This window comes from Brachionichthys hirsutus, chromosome 22 (genome assembly GCF_040956055.1).
Source record: "Brachionichthys hirsutus isolate HB-005 chromosome 22, CSIRO-AGI_Bhir_v1, whole genome shotgun sequence".
Classification (NCBI taxonomy): Eukaryota; Metazoa; Chordata; class Actinopteri; order Lophiiformes; family Brachionichthyidae; genus Brachionichthys; species Brachionichthys hirsutus.
Window position 1 is genome coordinate 2,789,297 of NC_090918.1, and position 15,588 is coordinate 2,804,884.

The 15,588-nt window shown below is 51.5% G+C and overlaps 2 protein-coding genes across 2 annotated transcripts in view; both read left to right on the forward strand.

The window, feature by feature from the left end:
- The first annotated feature begins 304 nt into the window (after positions 1–304).
- Positions 305–12,166, forward strand: ipo8 (importin 8). Its single transcript, XM_068755064.1, has 25 exons — positions 305–388; positions 1,278–1,359; positions 1,606–1,762; positions 2,607–2,765; positions 2,892–3,048; positions 3,797–3,886; positions 3,972–4,066; positions 4,155–4,239; positions 4,323–4,457; positions 4,551–4,650; positions 4,762–4,838; positions 5,050–5,166; positions 5,230–5,319; positions 5,627–5,792; positions 6,644–6,804; positions 6,907–7,032; positions 7,116–7,182; positions 7,812–7,937; positions 8,058–8,155; positions 8,247–8,342; positions 8,734–8,954; positions 9,092–9,297; positions 9,673–9,888; positions 10,557–10,686; positions 10,793–12,166. Coding segments are annotated over exons 1-25 (3,042 nt in total). The 3' UTR covers positions 10,794–12,166.
- An 807-nt stretch (positions 12,167–12,973) lies between these two features.
- tmtc1 (transmembrane O-mannosyltransferase targeting cadherins 1) overlaps positions 12,974–15,588 on the forward strand; it is a 6,575-nt gene continuing 3,960 nt past the window's right edge. Inside the window, exons 1-6 of the mRNA XM_068755487.1 lie at positions 12,974–13,044; positions 13,929–14,106; positions 14,289–14,362; positions 14,454–14,630; positions 15,180–15,249; positions 15,378–15,481. Of these exons, the coding sequence (XP_068611588.1) occupies positions 12,989–13,044; positions 13,929–14,106; positions 14,289–14,362; positions 14,454–14,630; positions 15,180–15,249; positions 15,378–15,481 (659 nt within the window). The 5' untranslated portion in view covers positions 12,974–12,988. The remainder of the gene's footprint in view (positions 13,045–13,928; positions 14,107–14,288; positions 14,363–14,453; positions 14,631–15,179; positions 15,250–15,377; positions 15,482–15,588) is intronic.

The window sequence follows — 15,588 nt, forward strand, 5'->3', positions numbered from 1 at the left end:
CGACGCCGCACAACGAAGAATAAGAAGAGCCGTAAATTGTCCGACTCGCTTTACGTCTTCCCGTCGGTCGGACGAGGAGGGCCGCTCTACCTCTGAGAACTTGTTCGGCGTTACAAAAGGGACAGGAGCCGTTTCCTTCGGAATACAAGAAGACGTCACTCTTCATCGCTCACCGGACCGGAAGTCGATTCAGTCCGGCGGCTTTTTGACGTCTCGGGTCGCGAGTGGGTGAGACGGAAGCCTCTGAGTTCACGGCGCATGCATGTGAGAATCTAACGCAAGCACCGGGGGGGGCATCGAACACATGGATCCCAACCGGATAATCCAGGCGCTCAAAGGGACCGTCGACCCTAATCTGAGACTAGCGGCGGAGAGCGAGCTCAATCAGGTGGGTTCGTGCGGGGGGGGGGGGGGGGGCAGCTCGGCTTTGTCCGCCAGTGTTCGGGTGTTTATGTTAGGCCTGCTAGTCTGCCCCCCCCCCCCCCAGTACTTGTACTGTAATACATTCTATTGTTTGACTGTACTTGTACTCTAACATTCTATCTAATAAATATATTCATCGTCACCTGGTGAAATAAAGGTAAAATTAAAAAAAGTATGTGCACGCATACAATTTGGATTCTGATCTAAACTATTTCTCGATCACAATTTCTTTGTGAATTTTTTTCACAGAAATGCGTGTTTTAATTTGATCTGAACAGTCACCCCACAGTTTGAAACGTGCGTGTAGAAAGAGAAAGATTTACTAAGATCTGAACAGAAATAATCAGGTTACTTTAATACATTAATCCATCAGGGGAATTATTCATTTGCTGCTTCTCCAATAAATATCATAAACATCAAACAGTACAAATACAATCTTTAATAATAATAAAAATCAAAATATACAACTGGGGCAGATATTGAAAATGAAAAAAACAGAGTTGTGTAATTAGTGCAAAAAGGTCTCCTAGTGTCTCGGGAGGAGGGGGTCAGGGTCTGAAGCTGCTCCTCTAACCCCCCCCCCCCCTCACAGTGCTGGGCAGAGGGTGAAGGGGGGTCCCGAGGATGGACCTGGTCCTCCTGTCCATCACACAAGACAAAGAATCCACAAATGTTGTGACTGTTCATAAAATTGTCAAAATGGTGAATGTGTAACAAATTTAAAAGGGGCTCAAATGAAATAGAGTGTGTGTGTCTGTGTGTGTGTGTGTGACCATTATTCGGCTGGGTAATGCGTGTACATTAGACACTTTTACACGTGAGATTGAAATGCTTTGCTGCTCTTCGTTCTGCAGTCCTACAAGATAATCAACTTTGCCCCGACGCTGCTTCAGATCATCGTGTCGGAGCAGGTGGAGTTTCCTGTTCGCCAGGCGGGTAAGCCTTTATAGCGATGCAATTATGTAACGTTCACTTTGACTTTTCATGGTTGGTGTCTAAAGATGCCAAGAACGAATCTAGAACCGTTCAGTGCTGATCCAGATCGCCGTGTGGACGTTACTGGACTTGTAGGAACAGCTTGGAAGACGTTTCAGCTCTCTTCTATTAAGGTTTTGAGCTCCGTTACCATGGTAACCTTGCGTCTGTCCGTTCCTGTCTCTTACGGGCTCCACGCGTGCGCAGCGGCGATCTACTTGAAGAACATGGTGAGTCAATATTGGCAGGATCGAGAGCCGTCTCTCGGAGAGGTTGTCTTTCCCTTCAACATCCACGAGAACGACCGGCAGCAGATCAGAGACCACCTGGTGGAGAGCATCATCCGCTGTCCAGAGTCCATTCGGTACGCACAGACGCACGCACGCACGCACGCACGCACGCACGCACGCACGCACACCGATCAAACTCTAATCCCCAGACAAGACAAAAAGCCAGGGATCAGGTGTCGGGGTGATTCCTCCTGCCCGTTGTAGTTTGTTTATGCCAGGGGCCCCCAAACGTTTTCCTGTGAGGGCCACATAACGGTTCCCTTCTCTGATTGGGGGGCCGGGGTCAGTTTGTGCAGGGAAAGTGTGATGTTGGCAGGGGTGCCTAAACATTTATTGTTTTCCAGACAGCCACCAAATACACCAAATAGCCCTTTCATTACAGAAAAAAGTCAGGAAATAAATAATAACACGATTAATAAAATAAATAATAACTAAATAACCCTTTCCGGGTTCGTCACAGAAAAAAAGTCCATGGAACATTACCGTTCTGGTCGTCTGTGATCATCATTAAAATTGTCCCAAGCAAAAGGAAGGATGCTTTTCTTCTGAATATTAATATATTCTTCACTATCAATATTATTTCTAGGAAACAAAAGGTTGAATTAATGACCCCTCTTAAATGCACCCCATACCATTATTGACCCCCCCCCCCCCCCCCCACCTTGTATGGAAAGGAAAATAATTTAAAAAAACAAAGCATTTTTTTTTAGTCTGGCATTGTTCAGGGGGCCGGGCCAGATGTGGAGGCGGGCCGTAGTTTGGGGACCCCTAGTTTCTGCATTTGTTTGTTGCCGACATTTTGAACGCGACGGCGGACGGACTGCAGTCGAGTTGATTGCACGATTCTGTGAACGGCGTGACTCTCGGTCCGCCGAGTGAACCAATGCGCCGGCTTCGTACGTCCCGCTCTGTCCGCAGCGCCCAGCTCACCGTGTGCCTGCGAGCCGTCATCAAGCACGACTTCCCCGGCCGCTGGACGGCCATCGTGGACGAGGTCGGCGTGCACCTGCAGTCTCAGAACGGCGGCAGCTGGTACGGGAGCCTGCTGGCTCTCTACCAGCTGGTCAAGACGTACGAGTGAGTACGAGAGTTTTAGGCTCCGCGATCCGCCTCGCCGGGAACGCGTGTTCAGATGGTTCGAGACTTCTTGCATCGCCGGTGACCTTTGAAGTGTGCGTGCGTGTGCGTGCGTGCGTTCTCCAGGTACAGGAAGGCCGACGATAGAGAGCCTCTGCTGGCGGCAATGCAGATCTTCCTGCCGAGGATTCAGCAGCTCATCACCCAGCTGCTGGCCGACTCCACCATCTTCTCTCTACTCATCCAGAAGCAGATCCTCAAGATCTTCCACGCCCTCGTACAGGTGTGTTTCGTGTGCGTGCGTGTGTGTGCGTGTGCGTGTGCGTGTGCGTGCGTGTGCGTGCGTGCTCATATACGTGCGTGACAACGCATGGCAAAAAGACAGAAACACAAGTGCACAGTTCTGAAATGTGTCGTTTGGACTCGTGCAGGAAAATACAGCGCTTTGTCAAATGTGACTGGTTGCTTTTAAAACCATGTGTGTGTGTGTGTGTGTGTGTGTGTGTGTGTCCCCCCAACATGAAACTAAACAAGGACCCAGAGTGAATTGTATTTAAACGCCAGCCTTTTTCAATCTTTACATCGCTGCAATAAGTATGTGAATGAGTCGACTCTACGATGATGAGGAGATTCTGAATATCATCATGCAGATTTCTATCAAGTGTCCCTCAGAATGTCCTCGTATCTTTGATCTCTTTGATCTAAAGACGACAATCTCAGGTCTTGTTCGGCGTTACGTCAGCGTGGGGACGCTGCGGTTTGACGCGAGGGGCCTCGTATCTTGGAGGTTTCCCTCGTATGTGGGGGCGCCACATACTCTCAAACTTAGAATACTCGTGTGTATGTACAACTGCTTATATTTACAGGTAGTACTGTACATATCTAAGTGTATCTAAATACATATACTGACTGTCCTTTGAGATGAAGTCGGCAAAGTTCTGTACTCCTCTCTGAACGGTCCTTGTGTGTGATGTGTGTGTGTGTGTGTCTCCCATGACGATGACCTTGTTGACCTCATTGCTGGCCTCCAGTTTTCGCTGCCCCTCCAACTGATCAACGACTCGGTGGTGACTCAGTGGATGGAGGTCCTCCGAGCCATAATGGACCGAGACGTCCCAGCCGTGAGACACGCACAGACAAGACAGGACGAGCGTCCTAAAGTCAGGCGCGGGTCTCAGCGCCGTCTCTGCTCTCTGCGTTTGCTAGGAGACGCTGGAGGTCGACGAAGACGACCGTCCCGAGCTGGCGTGCTGGAAGTGCAAGAAGTGGGCGTTGGGCGTCATCACCAGGCTGTTTGAGCGGTGAGTCTCCGGATCTGCTTTCACGTCATCCAGGAAAGAGGATTTGGTGAGTCAGCGTCCGCTTCCTGCCGCTCCCACCTCAACGCAGGTACGGAAGCCCGGGCAACGTAACGAAGGAATACGACAAGTTCGCAGACTTCTTCTTGAAGACGTTTGCGGTGGGCATACAGCAGGTGAGTCCCCTGGCGGGACGTCGGCACCCTCCGGCGCCCTCTGGCTGTCCCGGGTTCACCCGCCGCGTCGACGTGTCGCCCAGGTCTTGCTGAAGGTGGTGGACCAGCACCGGCGGAAGCAGTACGTGACCCCCCGCGTGCTGCAGCAGTGCATCAACTACCTCGGCCAGAGCCTGTCGCACTCGCTGACCTGGAAACAGATGAAGCCCCACATGCAGGTAGGGCAGGAATGTGGGGGGGGGGGGGAAGGACCGATGGCCGTTCTTCACACTGAGAGGCTTCGAGGTGATTCTGGGCTGTTTGTCTGGCAGGCGATATGCCAGGAGGTCCTCTTCCCTCTCATGTGCTACAAAGAGGAGGACGAGAAGCTCTGGCAGGAAGACCCCTACGAGTACATCCGCATGAAGTTCAGTGAGTGTCTCGCGTGGCTGACCTCAGCGTCAACTGCTCTGCGTTGTGTGGAGCAGGAACGGTTTATCACCGGGGGTGTGGGGGGGGGGGGTGTGTGTGTTTGTTTTGCAGACCTCTATGACGATCATGCTCTGCCAGCAACGGCTGCTCAGAGCCTTCTGTGTAAAGCTGCCCGTAAGAGGAAGGAGGTGAGGACGGCATTTTCAGTCATTTATCTCTGCCTTTTTTTTACCAAATATAAACCGAACCGAAATGAGATTTTAGCGTGCCGTTTACACACTCCCCTCTTAGCTTTCTGTGCTCCGGCCCCCCCTCTGGGTAGCCCGCAGGCCTCCTGGCTACACTCTAAACTTCGCCGGCTTCCTCATGCAACTGCTGTGCTTTTTTTTGCCTTCCTAGATTCTTCCTCAGATGATGGAGTTCTGCCACCAGATGCTGATGGACCCCTCCGTTGACCCCCGCAGGAAGGATGGGGCTCTGCACTGCATTGGAGCTCTGGCTGAGCTCTTACTGAAGGTATAATCCGCCTGGGGGGGGTGGCTGTTGATGCCCTTAAACCTTAAACCGTTTGTCCTCCAGAAGCGGGTCTACAGGGAGCAGATGGAGCTCATGCTGCAGAACTACGTCTTCCCTCTGCTCAACTCCCCTCTGGGTTACCTGCGAGCCAGGGTGAGTCGAATCCGCACGTTTGTTGTAACCAAACGGCGGCACGAGGCGCTGAAACGTTGCTTTGGTGTGCGGGACATTGCTGTCCCCCCTCTGTCTTCGGCCTGTCTGTCCTCCGTCCATCCTCACCGCGTCACGCATTTCTGTTTCTGACTGGGATGGGCTCGGGCCACCCAGAGAGGGACGCCCCACGCCGGCACGACCCTGCTGACCCCTGACTGTTCTGGTGTAGAGACCCCCTCCCCCCCCACACACGGGACAAGCAGACAGTACAGAGACTCACAAAAATCATCGGCCTGCTGTCTTTCAGTCGTGCTGGGTGCTCCACTGCTTCAGCCCGCTGCGTTTCCACGACGACCTTGTGCTGAGGAACGCCGTGGAGCTGGTCAAGCAGGATCTGATTAGCGACCAAGAGCTGCCTGTCAAGGTGGAAGCGGCCATTGCCATGCAGACCCTGGTCAGCAACCAGGAGCAAGGTGCGTTGGAAGACGACCGACTATCGCCCAATGTTGCTGCCGAGGTTCGGGGACGACTTGAAAACGATGACGATGGACCGACCGCCTTCAGACTGAGCCGTGGCCAAATAATCTAAAACTAGAAAGACAATCAGAGATTGCAGACCTCGCCTCCAATAGACTATTCGATCTTGTGAGACAGTAAACAGGGCTTCCGGATCAGAGGGGCCAAACCTGCGCTAGCTTGCTTCTCCGGAACGGGAAAAGATACAACTACAGCTGTAACATATATGAAACTAGAATGAACTATGAGTGTTCACACCAAATGTGAAGTATCTAGCTCCAAAATTGAGGTCAGGGTGGACTTCTGAAAAATGCCGATTTTTAAAACAAAAATTAGCTCTCAGATCCGGATTGTGATCCGGATCCGGCCGAAATTAGTCATGGTCATGGACCTTTAAGGAGTACTTATTTGTGATTTTTTTTCAGATCCATACCACCATATGTTTTGAAGAAATTCAGAAAAATGTCAAAAAGTGCCCTATCTCGCAATGTTAAAGAATCCTTTAAATAATTCTAGAATCTGGATCCAGATCCGGATCAACGCCATTCTCAGGGAGGACCGAGCCACGGACAGAACCTTGCTTGTGTAAAAATTTCAAGTCGATTGGGTTACTAGTTTTTGAGTTATGCGCTCGGACAGACAAACAGACCCAATTGCAATACCCTCGCCTCCCCTTCGGCGAGGGTAAACAAAGGCCCGACTCGATCCGTCACCGTTTGAACAACCGCGACCTTGGGTTTGTTAGCTGACGCTCACCTCCAACCAGCACCGTCTCCACGCCTGTCTGTCTGTGTCTGCGCGCTTCTAGCCAAGCTGTACATCCGGCCGCACATCCGGCCAATCATGCAGGAGCTTCTGCACGTGGTCAAGGAGACGGAGAGCGACGACCTCACCAACGTCATTCAGAAGATGATTTGCGAGTACAACCAGGAGGTGGCGGCCATTGCTTTGGACATGACCCAAAACCTGGTAGGGGACCGGCATAAGAGCTTTCTAATAACTTCATGCACAACAGAACAGTACTAACGGTGTGTGTGTGTGTGTGTGTGTGTGCGCGTGTGCGTGTGTCAGGCAGAGATCTTCACCAGAGTCCTTCAGAGCGAGGAGTATGAAGAGAACGAGGATAAGACGGTCATGGCCCTCGGCGTTCTCAGCACCATTGACACCATCCTCACCGTGATGGAGGACCACAAGGAGGTCTTTAGTCCCACGCGGGCCCAGTGAATACCGAAACGTTGAGAGACGTGACACTCGATGCGTTTCTCCCGCTCCCCCCTCAGATCAGTCAGCAGCTGGAGGGGATCTGCTTGCCGGTGATCGGCCTGGTCTTGCAGAAGCCCGTCATAGGTATGGCAGGTGTGTGCAAGCGGCACTTTGTTTTCACAATGAGGATGGAATGATGAGTTTGCAGCTTCTGCAAAAACTCCTTTCCACATTCTCTCCATCACTCTGCACTGATAGGTACCTGAAGTCCTCGACCTTCTCTACGTCTATTCCTTGTAGCTTCACTGCCCCCCCCCCCCCCCCTTGGGACCTTCTCATTTACACACCTGTACTCTGTTTTACTCCTGCTCACCTTCATTCCTCTCTTTTCTAGAGCAGACCTCCACTTCTCTAGATTCTCCTCTACCTGCTCCCTGCTCTCACTGAGGAGCTTCCTGTCTCACCTCATCTGTTAGTCTATCCGTCACCATGGCAAACAAAAAGGGGCTCAGAGCTGATCCCTGGTGCATCCCACCTCTACACTAAACTTTAAGCTTTAGAAAAAGCTTCAGAACCGTCACCAGGCCCAGAGATCTCCTTTGTGCCTGACTTCTTTTGGGTCTCGCATGACGTGTAACGTCTGAGGTTGTTTTTCGTCTCCTTCGCGTTCTGCTATATTAGGTTGACGAGAACAAAACTTTCGCCCTGAGCCCTTTCGTAAAAAGACTTTCCCTGCGGTTTATAACGAGAATATTCCTTCCCTTCCGTTGCAGAGTTCTACGAGGAGATCCTTTCGCTGGCCTTTGGGCTCACCTGCCAGACCATCTCTCCCCAGATGTGGCAGCTTCTTGGTGTTCTGTACGAGGTCTTCCAGCACGACTGCTTTGACTACTTCACAGGCATGTCGACAACCGGGCAGCAAAGAACTACAAATAAATCTATATTTAAATATGTGTTTATATTTCAGTATAGCTTTAGAATAATGATAACATTCCTTGTGGTTTGTCTTTGTTTTACAGACATGATGCCTCTCTTGCACAATTATGTGACCGTGGACACGGATATGCTTCTGTCCAACCCGAAACATTTAGAGGTCATCTACAGCATGTGCAGAAAGGTCGGGCCTCAGCGGTGGCATCGTTCTGAACCAGTCCTTTTCCCGCTTGGGCCCTCGTTGCTCATCGGGTTTGGCCTTTGACCTGTTCTAGGTGCTGACCGTCGACGCTGGCGAGGATGCCGAGTGTCATGCTGCCAAGCTGTTGGAGGTCATCATCCTGCAGTGCCGAGGCAGAGGCATCGACCAGGTCAGAAACCGCTTCACGCGACTCATCCAGAACGTACGGATATTCGTGCTTCATCTCCGTCGTCGTCGTCTCTTCTTGGGACTCTCCATCTGACTCTGCGTCTGACTCTCCGTCTGACTCTGCGTCTGACTCTGCGTCTGACTCTCCGTCTGACTCTGCGTCTGACTCTGCGTCTGACTCTCCGTCTGACTCTCTGTCTGACTCTGCGTCTGACTCTGCGTCTGACTCTCCGTCTGACTCTCCGTCTGACTCTCCGTCTGACTCTGCGTCTGAGATCTCCGTCTGACTCTCCGTCTGACTCTCCTTCTGACTCTCCGTCTGACTCTCCGTCTGACTCTCCGTCTGACTCTCCGTCTGACTCTCCGTCTGACTCTCCGTCCTCTCCTTGCAGTGCATCCCGCTGTTTGTGGAGGCGGTCCTGGAGCGCTTGATGCGGGGCGTGAAGTCCAGCGAGCTGCGGACCATGTGCCTGCAGGTGGCCATTGCTGCTCTGTACTACAACCCTGCTTTGCTGCTCCACACGCTGGACAACATGCACTTCCAGCACAACCCCCAGCCCGTCACCGCCCACTTCGTCAACCAGTGGATGAACGACACCGAGTTCTTCCTGGGGTGAGGCGCGCCGCGTCTACAGCTTCCTTGATCTTAACGCTGGAACCAGAGTCTCTCAATAAAGAGGCTGTGTGTTAGAGAATCAGGGATTTAGCTCAAATAAAATGAATGACTTCATCTTCGTCTTCATTCTGCAGGCTCCACGACCGTAAGATGTGCATCATCGGCCTCAGCGTGCTGATGGAGCTGCCGAGTCGGCCGCCGATCCTCGAGGGCGTCGCCGCACAGATCGTCCCGTCCATCCTGCTCCTGTTTCTGGGCCTCAAGTACCTCTACGCCTCCCGCCTGGTCAACAAACCGAACCTCGTGTCAGGAGCAGGGGCTCAGGATGAAGACCAGAACGGTGAGTCCAGGACCAGGTCGAAGTGGACTCGACCCTTCACCGAGTTCTCCTCATTCTATCTGTAAAAAAAACGCTCGATTGTGTTGGATCTTCATGGAATACTCGACGTAAAACGAACCTGAGTAAAAGTGGAATCTGTTTAATACAGACTTGGCTTGTGTGAAGCAGTGATTGGCCCGTTAGAAGCTAATTCCAGTGGGAGGAGCTTAGCTTTCTCATGCCTGCTGGGCGAGGGTTGGACACTCGTCACCGCTGCGGGTTCAAATCGTGTCCCTGACGGTCCTGTCGGACCTGCAGGCCGAGCTGCCGGCTGTGGCGTACCCGAGCGGCTAGTACCGTGATGCTAGCAGCCATGTTTTTGTTCTGTATGCGCAGAGGAGATTCCTAGTGATGAAGACGAGGTCAACGAGAACCCAAATGCCATGCAGCAGCAGTTCTGCGTGCCGCCGGGCCAGGGAGGTGAGGATGAAGATGAAGACGACTTCTGGGACGAGGACGGTTTTGAGGGGACGGCCCTGGAAGAGTACAGCACTCCCCTCGACTACGACAACGGAGAGGATGAATATCGCTTCTTCACCTCGGCCCTGCTCCGTAAGTGACTTTCTCTTCTTAAAGATGTCCTGCAGCGTGGGCTGGCTCGACTTCGGCTGCGTTGCCTGGGTAACGCGCTGTGTGGAGTCGGGTGTTTTGTTTTTGAGGTTTGTCGTTTTTAGACGCAGCCTTTTCCTTGCCACCTCTTGAAATCCCACCTTTGCACTACTCACACTCGGCGATCTCCAGGTTGTCGTAGTCCACTTCGGAAATACTTCCACGCCGCAGACGCACTCGCGTGACTGGCTTCAAGCCGCCTCCCTGTTTAGCCAGCTTTCAACCAATAGTGTCACAGGAAGTGACGGAGGTCTCACTCTGTAGCGTAACTCCAGATCTGATAACAAGTATTAAGTAAATCCGAGTCCTGATCGGGCGCTGGCGTCCGATTACGATCGAGTCCGCGAGCTCGTGATCGGGCCTGATTTGGGATGTCCCGAAATCGGGACACCCCTCGAATACTCTGTGGAAGAAATGCTAAAACGGCTCTCGCCTATACCTCTGCCAAATCCAAAATAAGTTCTTGTTTCAGTTCCCTCAACCGAGTTTCTCACAAGTCCACAGAGACATTTTTACTTAATCCTGCTGAATAAAAGAAAATGAGCTCGGGTAATTACACAAGTGCAAGAGTTCTGCTTTCACACTCGGCGTTGTCTTTGTGTGCGTGTTAGGAGTCCAGGACAGCGATGCATCCTGGTACCACAGTCTGACAGCGGCCCTGAGCGATGACCAGAAGAAGCAGCTCCAGGAGATCTACACCATCTCCCAGCAGAGGAGGAGCACCGCTGGAACAGGCCAGTGGTGAGGTGCAACACGTCCGGCCAGAGAGGGAGAGAAACCTAAAAGCACGAGGAAAGCTGCTTATTTTATCCTCTCGAGTCGACTTGAAGTTTGTTTGTGTTCTCAGATCACGGGTCAGACGGATGGAGAGCTGAATCAAAGGAGAAAGAGGGGTGACCTGAACTGAAGTGGGTCTCGGTAAGACCATATCACTTAATGGATCCCACCAAAACCTGGTCCCGGGTTGCCACCGAAACTGGATGGAGTAGCAGGGGCTGCGTTGGGACTTGGCACAAAGTAAAGAGCTCCTATTGGAGTATTACTGCAACCGGGACGGGACCGTTACCCTGGATGCGTGCGTGTGTGTGTGTGCGTGTGTGTGTGTGTTGTACCCCAGAGAAACATTTTTCAGAATATAAATGTCCTCTACCAGCAAATGTAACTTCCGTTCTCGTGCAGTTATTCCTTTGATCTGCGTGTTTTATCGCCTCCTGATGCCGAGGCCTGAGCTCTGAGCGTGAGTCTGGAAAGCTTGTCGGTGTCGTCACAGTACAAGTACATCACAACAGTGAAACGAGGAACGACACGATGCACCGGGAAGGCGAAGGAATTTTTCTTTTGTGTGTGTGAGAGTTCATTTTTTGTGTGTGTGTGGAAAGTCAGAGAGACATGTCCTTGTGGTAGACAGACAGAACTCTCTCAGAGGGGGGGGGGGGCTGGAGACATAATAGATCCAATATTCAGCCGAAATGAAAATTAATCCAAATATACAACTGGTCCTCAGTTATTCCTCATTTCGTGTGCCAAGGCGAGACTTCAGTCCCTCCAAGCCGGTCTGCGATACAGTTCTACCTGCTGGGGCAGGATGGGATCCAGTTTCTGCTGGTCCTCCCCGGATCGAACCCTGAGCTGGTTGCCCAGGTCCTCGATTCGCTACACGGACCCCCAAAGCACCGAAGAGCACTTTTAGATCCATGGTCAATTTATACAGAACTTTGAAAGCCGCCGTCTTGGAGACTTTCCGGTACACCAAAAATGTGATCAATCGCACCAAGAGACCGGATAATCAATTCCATCATTTAGTAGACCAGAGCTCAGCACGCAGCGGGTCCCAGAAAGCAGACAGACGAGACAAAAAATGCAAGCAGGGACAGAGAGGGGAAAAAAAACGTCTGCTCTCGTCAAAGACGTTTTTAGATGAGCGACGAAGGTCAAGGTCAAAGACGGGAATCCTCGGACTCTGATGTCACATGTTAAATGCAAAACGGGGGAGGGAGATCTTTTCTCCCCCCCCCGGGTTTGGTTCTGTAACAGTTTGAAGAACTAATTGAAGAAAACCGTAAAAGTTATTCGTTGACTTGTTGCTAACTTTACCAGCAGATCATTACGGAGATATCCGTAATGATGATATCTTCAGCAAATGCTTTATTCTTTCCCTATCTCTGATTAACAGGCACTGAATGCAGCAGTTTAATGTCATTGTATCAAATAAATAATAATAATAATGCGTTGGTTTTATAAAGCGCTTTTCTGGACACTGAAAGACTCTCTTTTATTAGTTATTACGACAGAACGAGTCAGGGAAGCAAAGTTCGAACTAGCGCCATCTTTGACCCGGCTGTCTGGAGGAAGCAGGCTTTCTGTCGACCGATAGGCGGCGTCCTCCTGCGCATGCGCGCGTCTTCAATCGAGTTCGTGGGTCTGATGTGGCGTTTTAGTTAGATATTATGAGATTTAAAGCTAAAAAGACAGATAAGCACCGAGTAAAGATTTCAAATACCCGACAACGGACCGTTTTAAATAAGAATAATGAACATTAATGTGTTTTGAGTGGTCGCCGAAATATTATACTCGTTACCAACATAAGAAATAATGAATACAAACGTTAATGCATGTAATATAATAAATTAATATCCAGTTTCCCCTCTTGCGACTCAAAAACCCCCATATTTCCGACTGTCCGTGAACGCAGCAAGCCCGAGCGCCGACCCCGGAGGAGACGCAGCCGCTGCCCGCTCGGCGGAATGTTCCGCTCCATCGCTGGGGTGACGGTCGGGCCGCCATGAGGGCGCCGGGACGGGGCGCGGGACGGGGCGCGGGACGGGGCGCGGGACGGGGCGCGGGACGGGAGACCCCCCGTGCGGGGGCTGCGGGGGCTGCGTGGCGCGTCGCCGTGCTGACCGCCCTGTGCGTGCTGTGCTACAGCAACTCTCTCCACGGGGAGCTCGTGCACGACGACGTGTGGGCGATCTGCAACAACCCGGATGTCCGGCCGGGCTCGAGCCTCGCAAACATTTTCAGCCACGACTTCTGGGGCAAGAAGATGGCGGACAACACGAGCCACAAGTCCTACCGGCCGCTCTGCGTCCTCACCTTCAAGTGAGTCGGAGCCGCCTCAACCGGACGTGCCCGCTGCAGCCGGTGACGTCAGAGGTGATGGCGAACGTGAAGTGATGGCTGCCTGACGTCATGCAGCGCTTCCCTTGTTGTGTCTTTGTGTGACGTCAAATGTGTGGTGTCTTATTTCATGCTTCAGAATCTAGAGAAGTGGAAGTCTGCTCTAGAAAAGAGAGGGATGAAGGAGAGCAGGAGTAAAACAGAGTGCAGGTGTGTAAATGAGAAGGTCCCGGGGGGGGGGGGGCAGTGAAGCTACAAGGAAGAGAGGTAAAGAAGGTCGAGGACTTCAGGTACCTATCAGTGCAGAGTGATGGAGAGAATGGGGAAAGGAGGTGAAGAACCGTGTGCTGGCAGGCTGGAACGGGGGGGAGGAAAGTATCAGGTGTGCTCTGTGATAGGAGAGAAGGGACAGGTCTACAAGACGGTGATGAGGACAGCCATGATGGACGGCTTAGAGACAGTGGTGAGGACAGCCATGATGGACGGCTTAGAGACAGCGTCTCTGAGGAAAGGACAGGAGGCGGAGCTAGAAGTGGAGGAGATGAAGATGCTGAGGTTCTCCTTGGGAGTGACCAGGTTGGACAGGATTAGAAATGAGACGATAAGAGGGACACGTTTTGGAGACGAGGACAGAGAGGACAGACTTTGATCATTTGGACATGTCCAGAGGTAAACCGTCTGTGGTATATTCCTGCCTGAGTATTTTTGGGTACTGTGGACCTTTTTTATGTCTCCTTACGGTTCGGGTTCTGATTCTGTCCATGCACAGCACTGACTATGGCTCTCCCGTCTGTCTCCCGTCTGTCCCCCGTCTGTCCCCCGTCTGTCCCCCGTCTGTCTCCCGTCTGTCTCCGTCTGTCTGTCAGGCTGAACGTCCTGCTGCACGGCATGGCGCCGCTCTCCTTCCACGTGGTGAACGTCGCTTTGCACTGCGCAGTGACCTGCCTGCTCATGTTCACTTGTGAGCGTTTCGCCTTTGAAGACCCGCGGCTGGCCTTCGTCACGGCGCTCCTCTTCGCCGTGCACCCCGTCCACACCGAGGCCGTGAGTACGCGACGCTCGTACTTGTACTCGCTCGGAGTTCCGTCTCGAGCTTGACGTGACACGATGATCCCGGGAGTTGATGTTAAAACTTTAATTTTAGAAATACTTCTACGTTTACTGTGGTTTTAATTGATCACATTATTTTACCGGGTTGAAATAAGCTCCGCCCGTGATCGCCGCAGGTGTCTGGCGTCGTGGGTCGGGCTGATGTTTTGGCCTGCCTGCTGTTTTTACTGACGTTCCTCACCTATACCAGGTAAGTTATCATCTACACGCGTGACGTGCACACACACACACACACACACTCAGAAGCAGTAACATTTCAACGTCCCTTTTTTGTCTCTCAGGAGCGTGGGCGTGTCTCTCTCTGAGGAGTCCCTCCCCTCCACGGTGTCTGCGTGGCGTCTGCTGGCTAGCTTGTTGCTAGGCACCTGCGCCATGCTGGTCAAGGAGACCGGCGTCACTGTGTTTGGGGTGTGTGTGCTCTACGACGGCCTGGTGCTCTGCCGCAAGCCCCTCATCCGGTAAGAACTGAGAGTTAAACCTGAGATATTCACTTTAAACGATATTTGCTAAAAGTTTTCATTGCTTTATATTTTCAGGACATTTCGGAAGCAAGATTACTCAAAAGGTTACAGATGGATCTTAATAAATTTTTTGGGAAATTTGGGAATGTTACCAGGAATAGATGAATTGGGTGATGATCCAGAAGAGATCCTGGATTATGGATCACTTGCTAAAAAAATTCCTCATTCTGGATCACACGGGATTTCATCTGGGTGTGATCCAGAATCAGGTCGGGAGTTATTTATTTTCAAGTTTAACATTGAAAACCTAATTTCTGGATTCAAACATCGACTCTGATTCACTTTCACTTTTCATGGTTGGTGTCTAAAGATACCAAGAACAATCTAAAACCTTCTTTTTTACTGTTTTTCTACGCCGTTCTGGCAAACGTGGGCTCGCATTGAAGTAAACGTGTATAAACCAGATGACAGTGTAATAAATACTGTACTGCAGTAGAGTTACCGGTACTGCTGCTGTACGTTCTTTGACCTCTCTCTCTACCCCAGTCAGCTCTCGGCCTCCAGACTCGACATCCGCAGCCCCTTCATCAAACGAGCCGGCCTCATCTCTGGATACGTGAGTGTGTTTTATCTCAATTCTTGTAATCATTATTATTACTCCATTTGATATTCTGCGGCCATTTTGAAATGTTGACAGGCTATTTTGAATGTATGAATACAAGTGTTTGCCCCGCCCACCTGCAGGTGCTGGTCATCATGTCGGTCAGACTGTGGCTGATGGGAGGATCCATGCCTCTCTTCTCTGAACAGGACAATCCTGCCTCCTTCTCCCCTGACCTGCTCACCAGGTCTGCTGTGATTGGCTGTTGCTACGGTTACTCTGATTTGTCTATGGCTATTCCTTAACACTCGTGACCGTCTTTCATCTCTCCCCAGGACTCTGACCTTGTCCTAC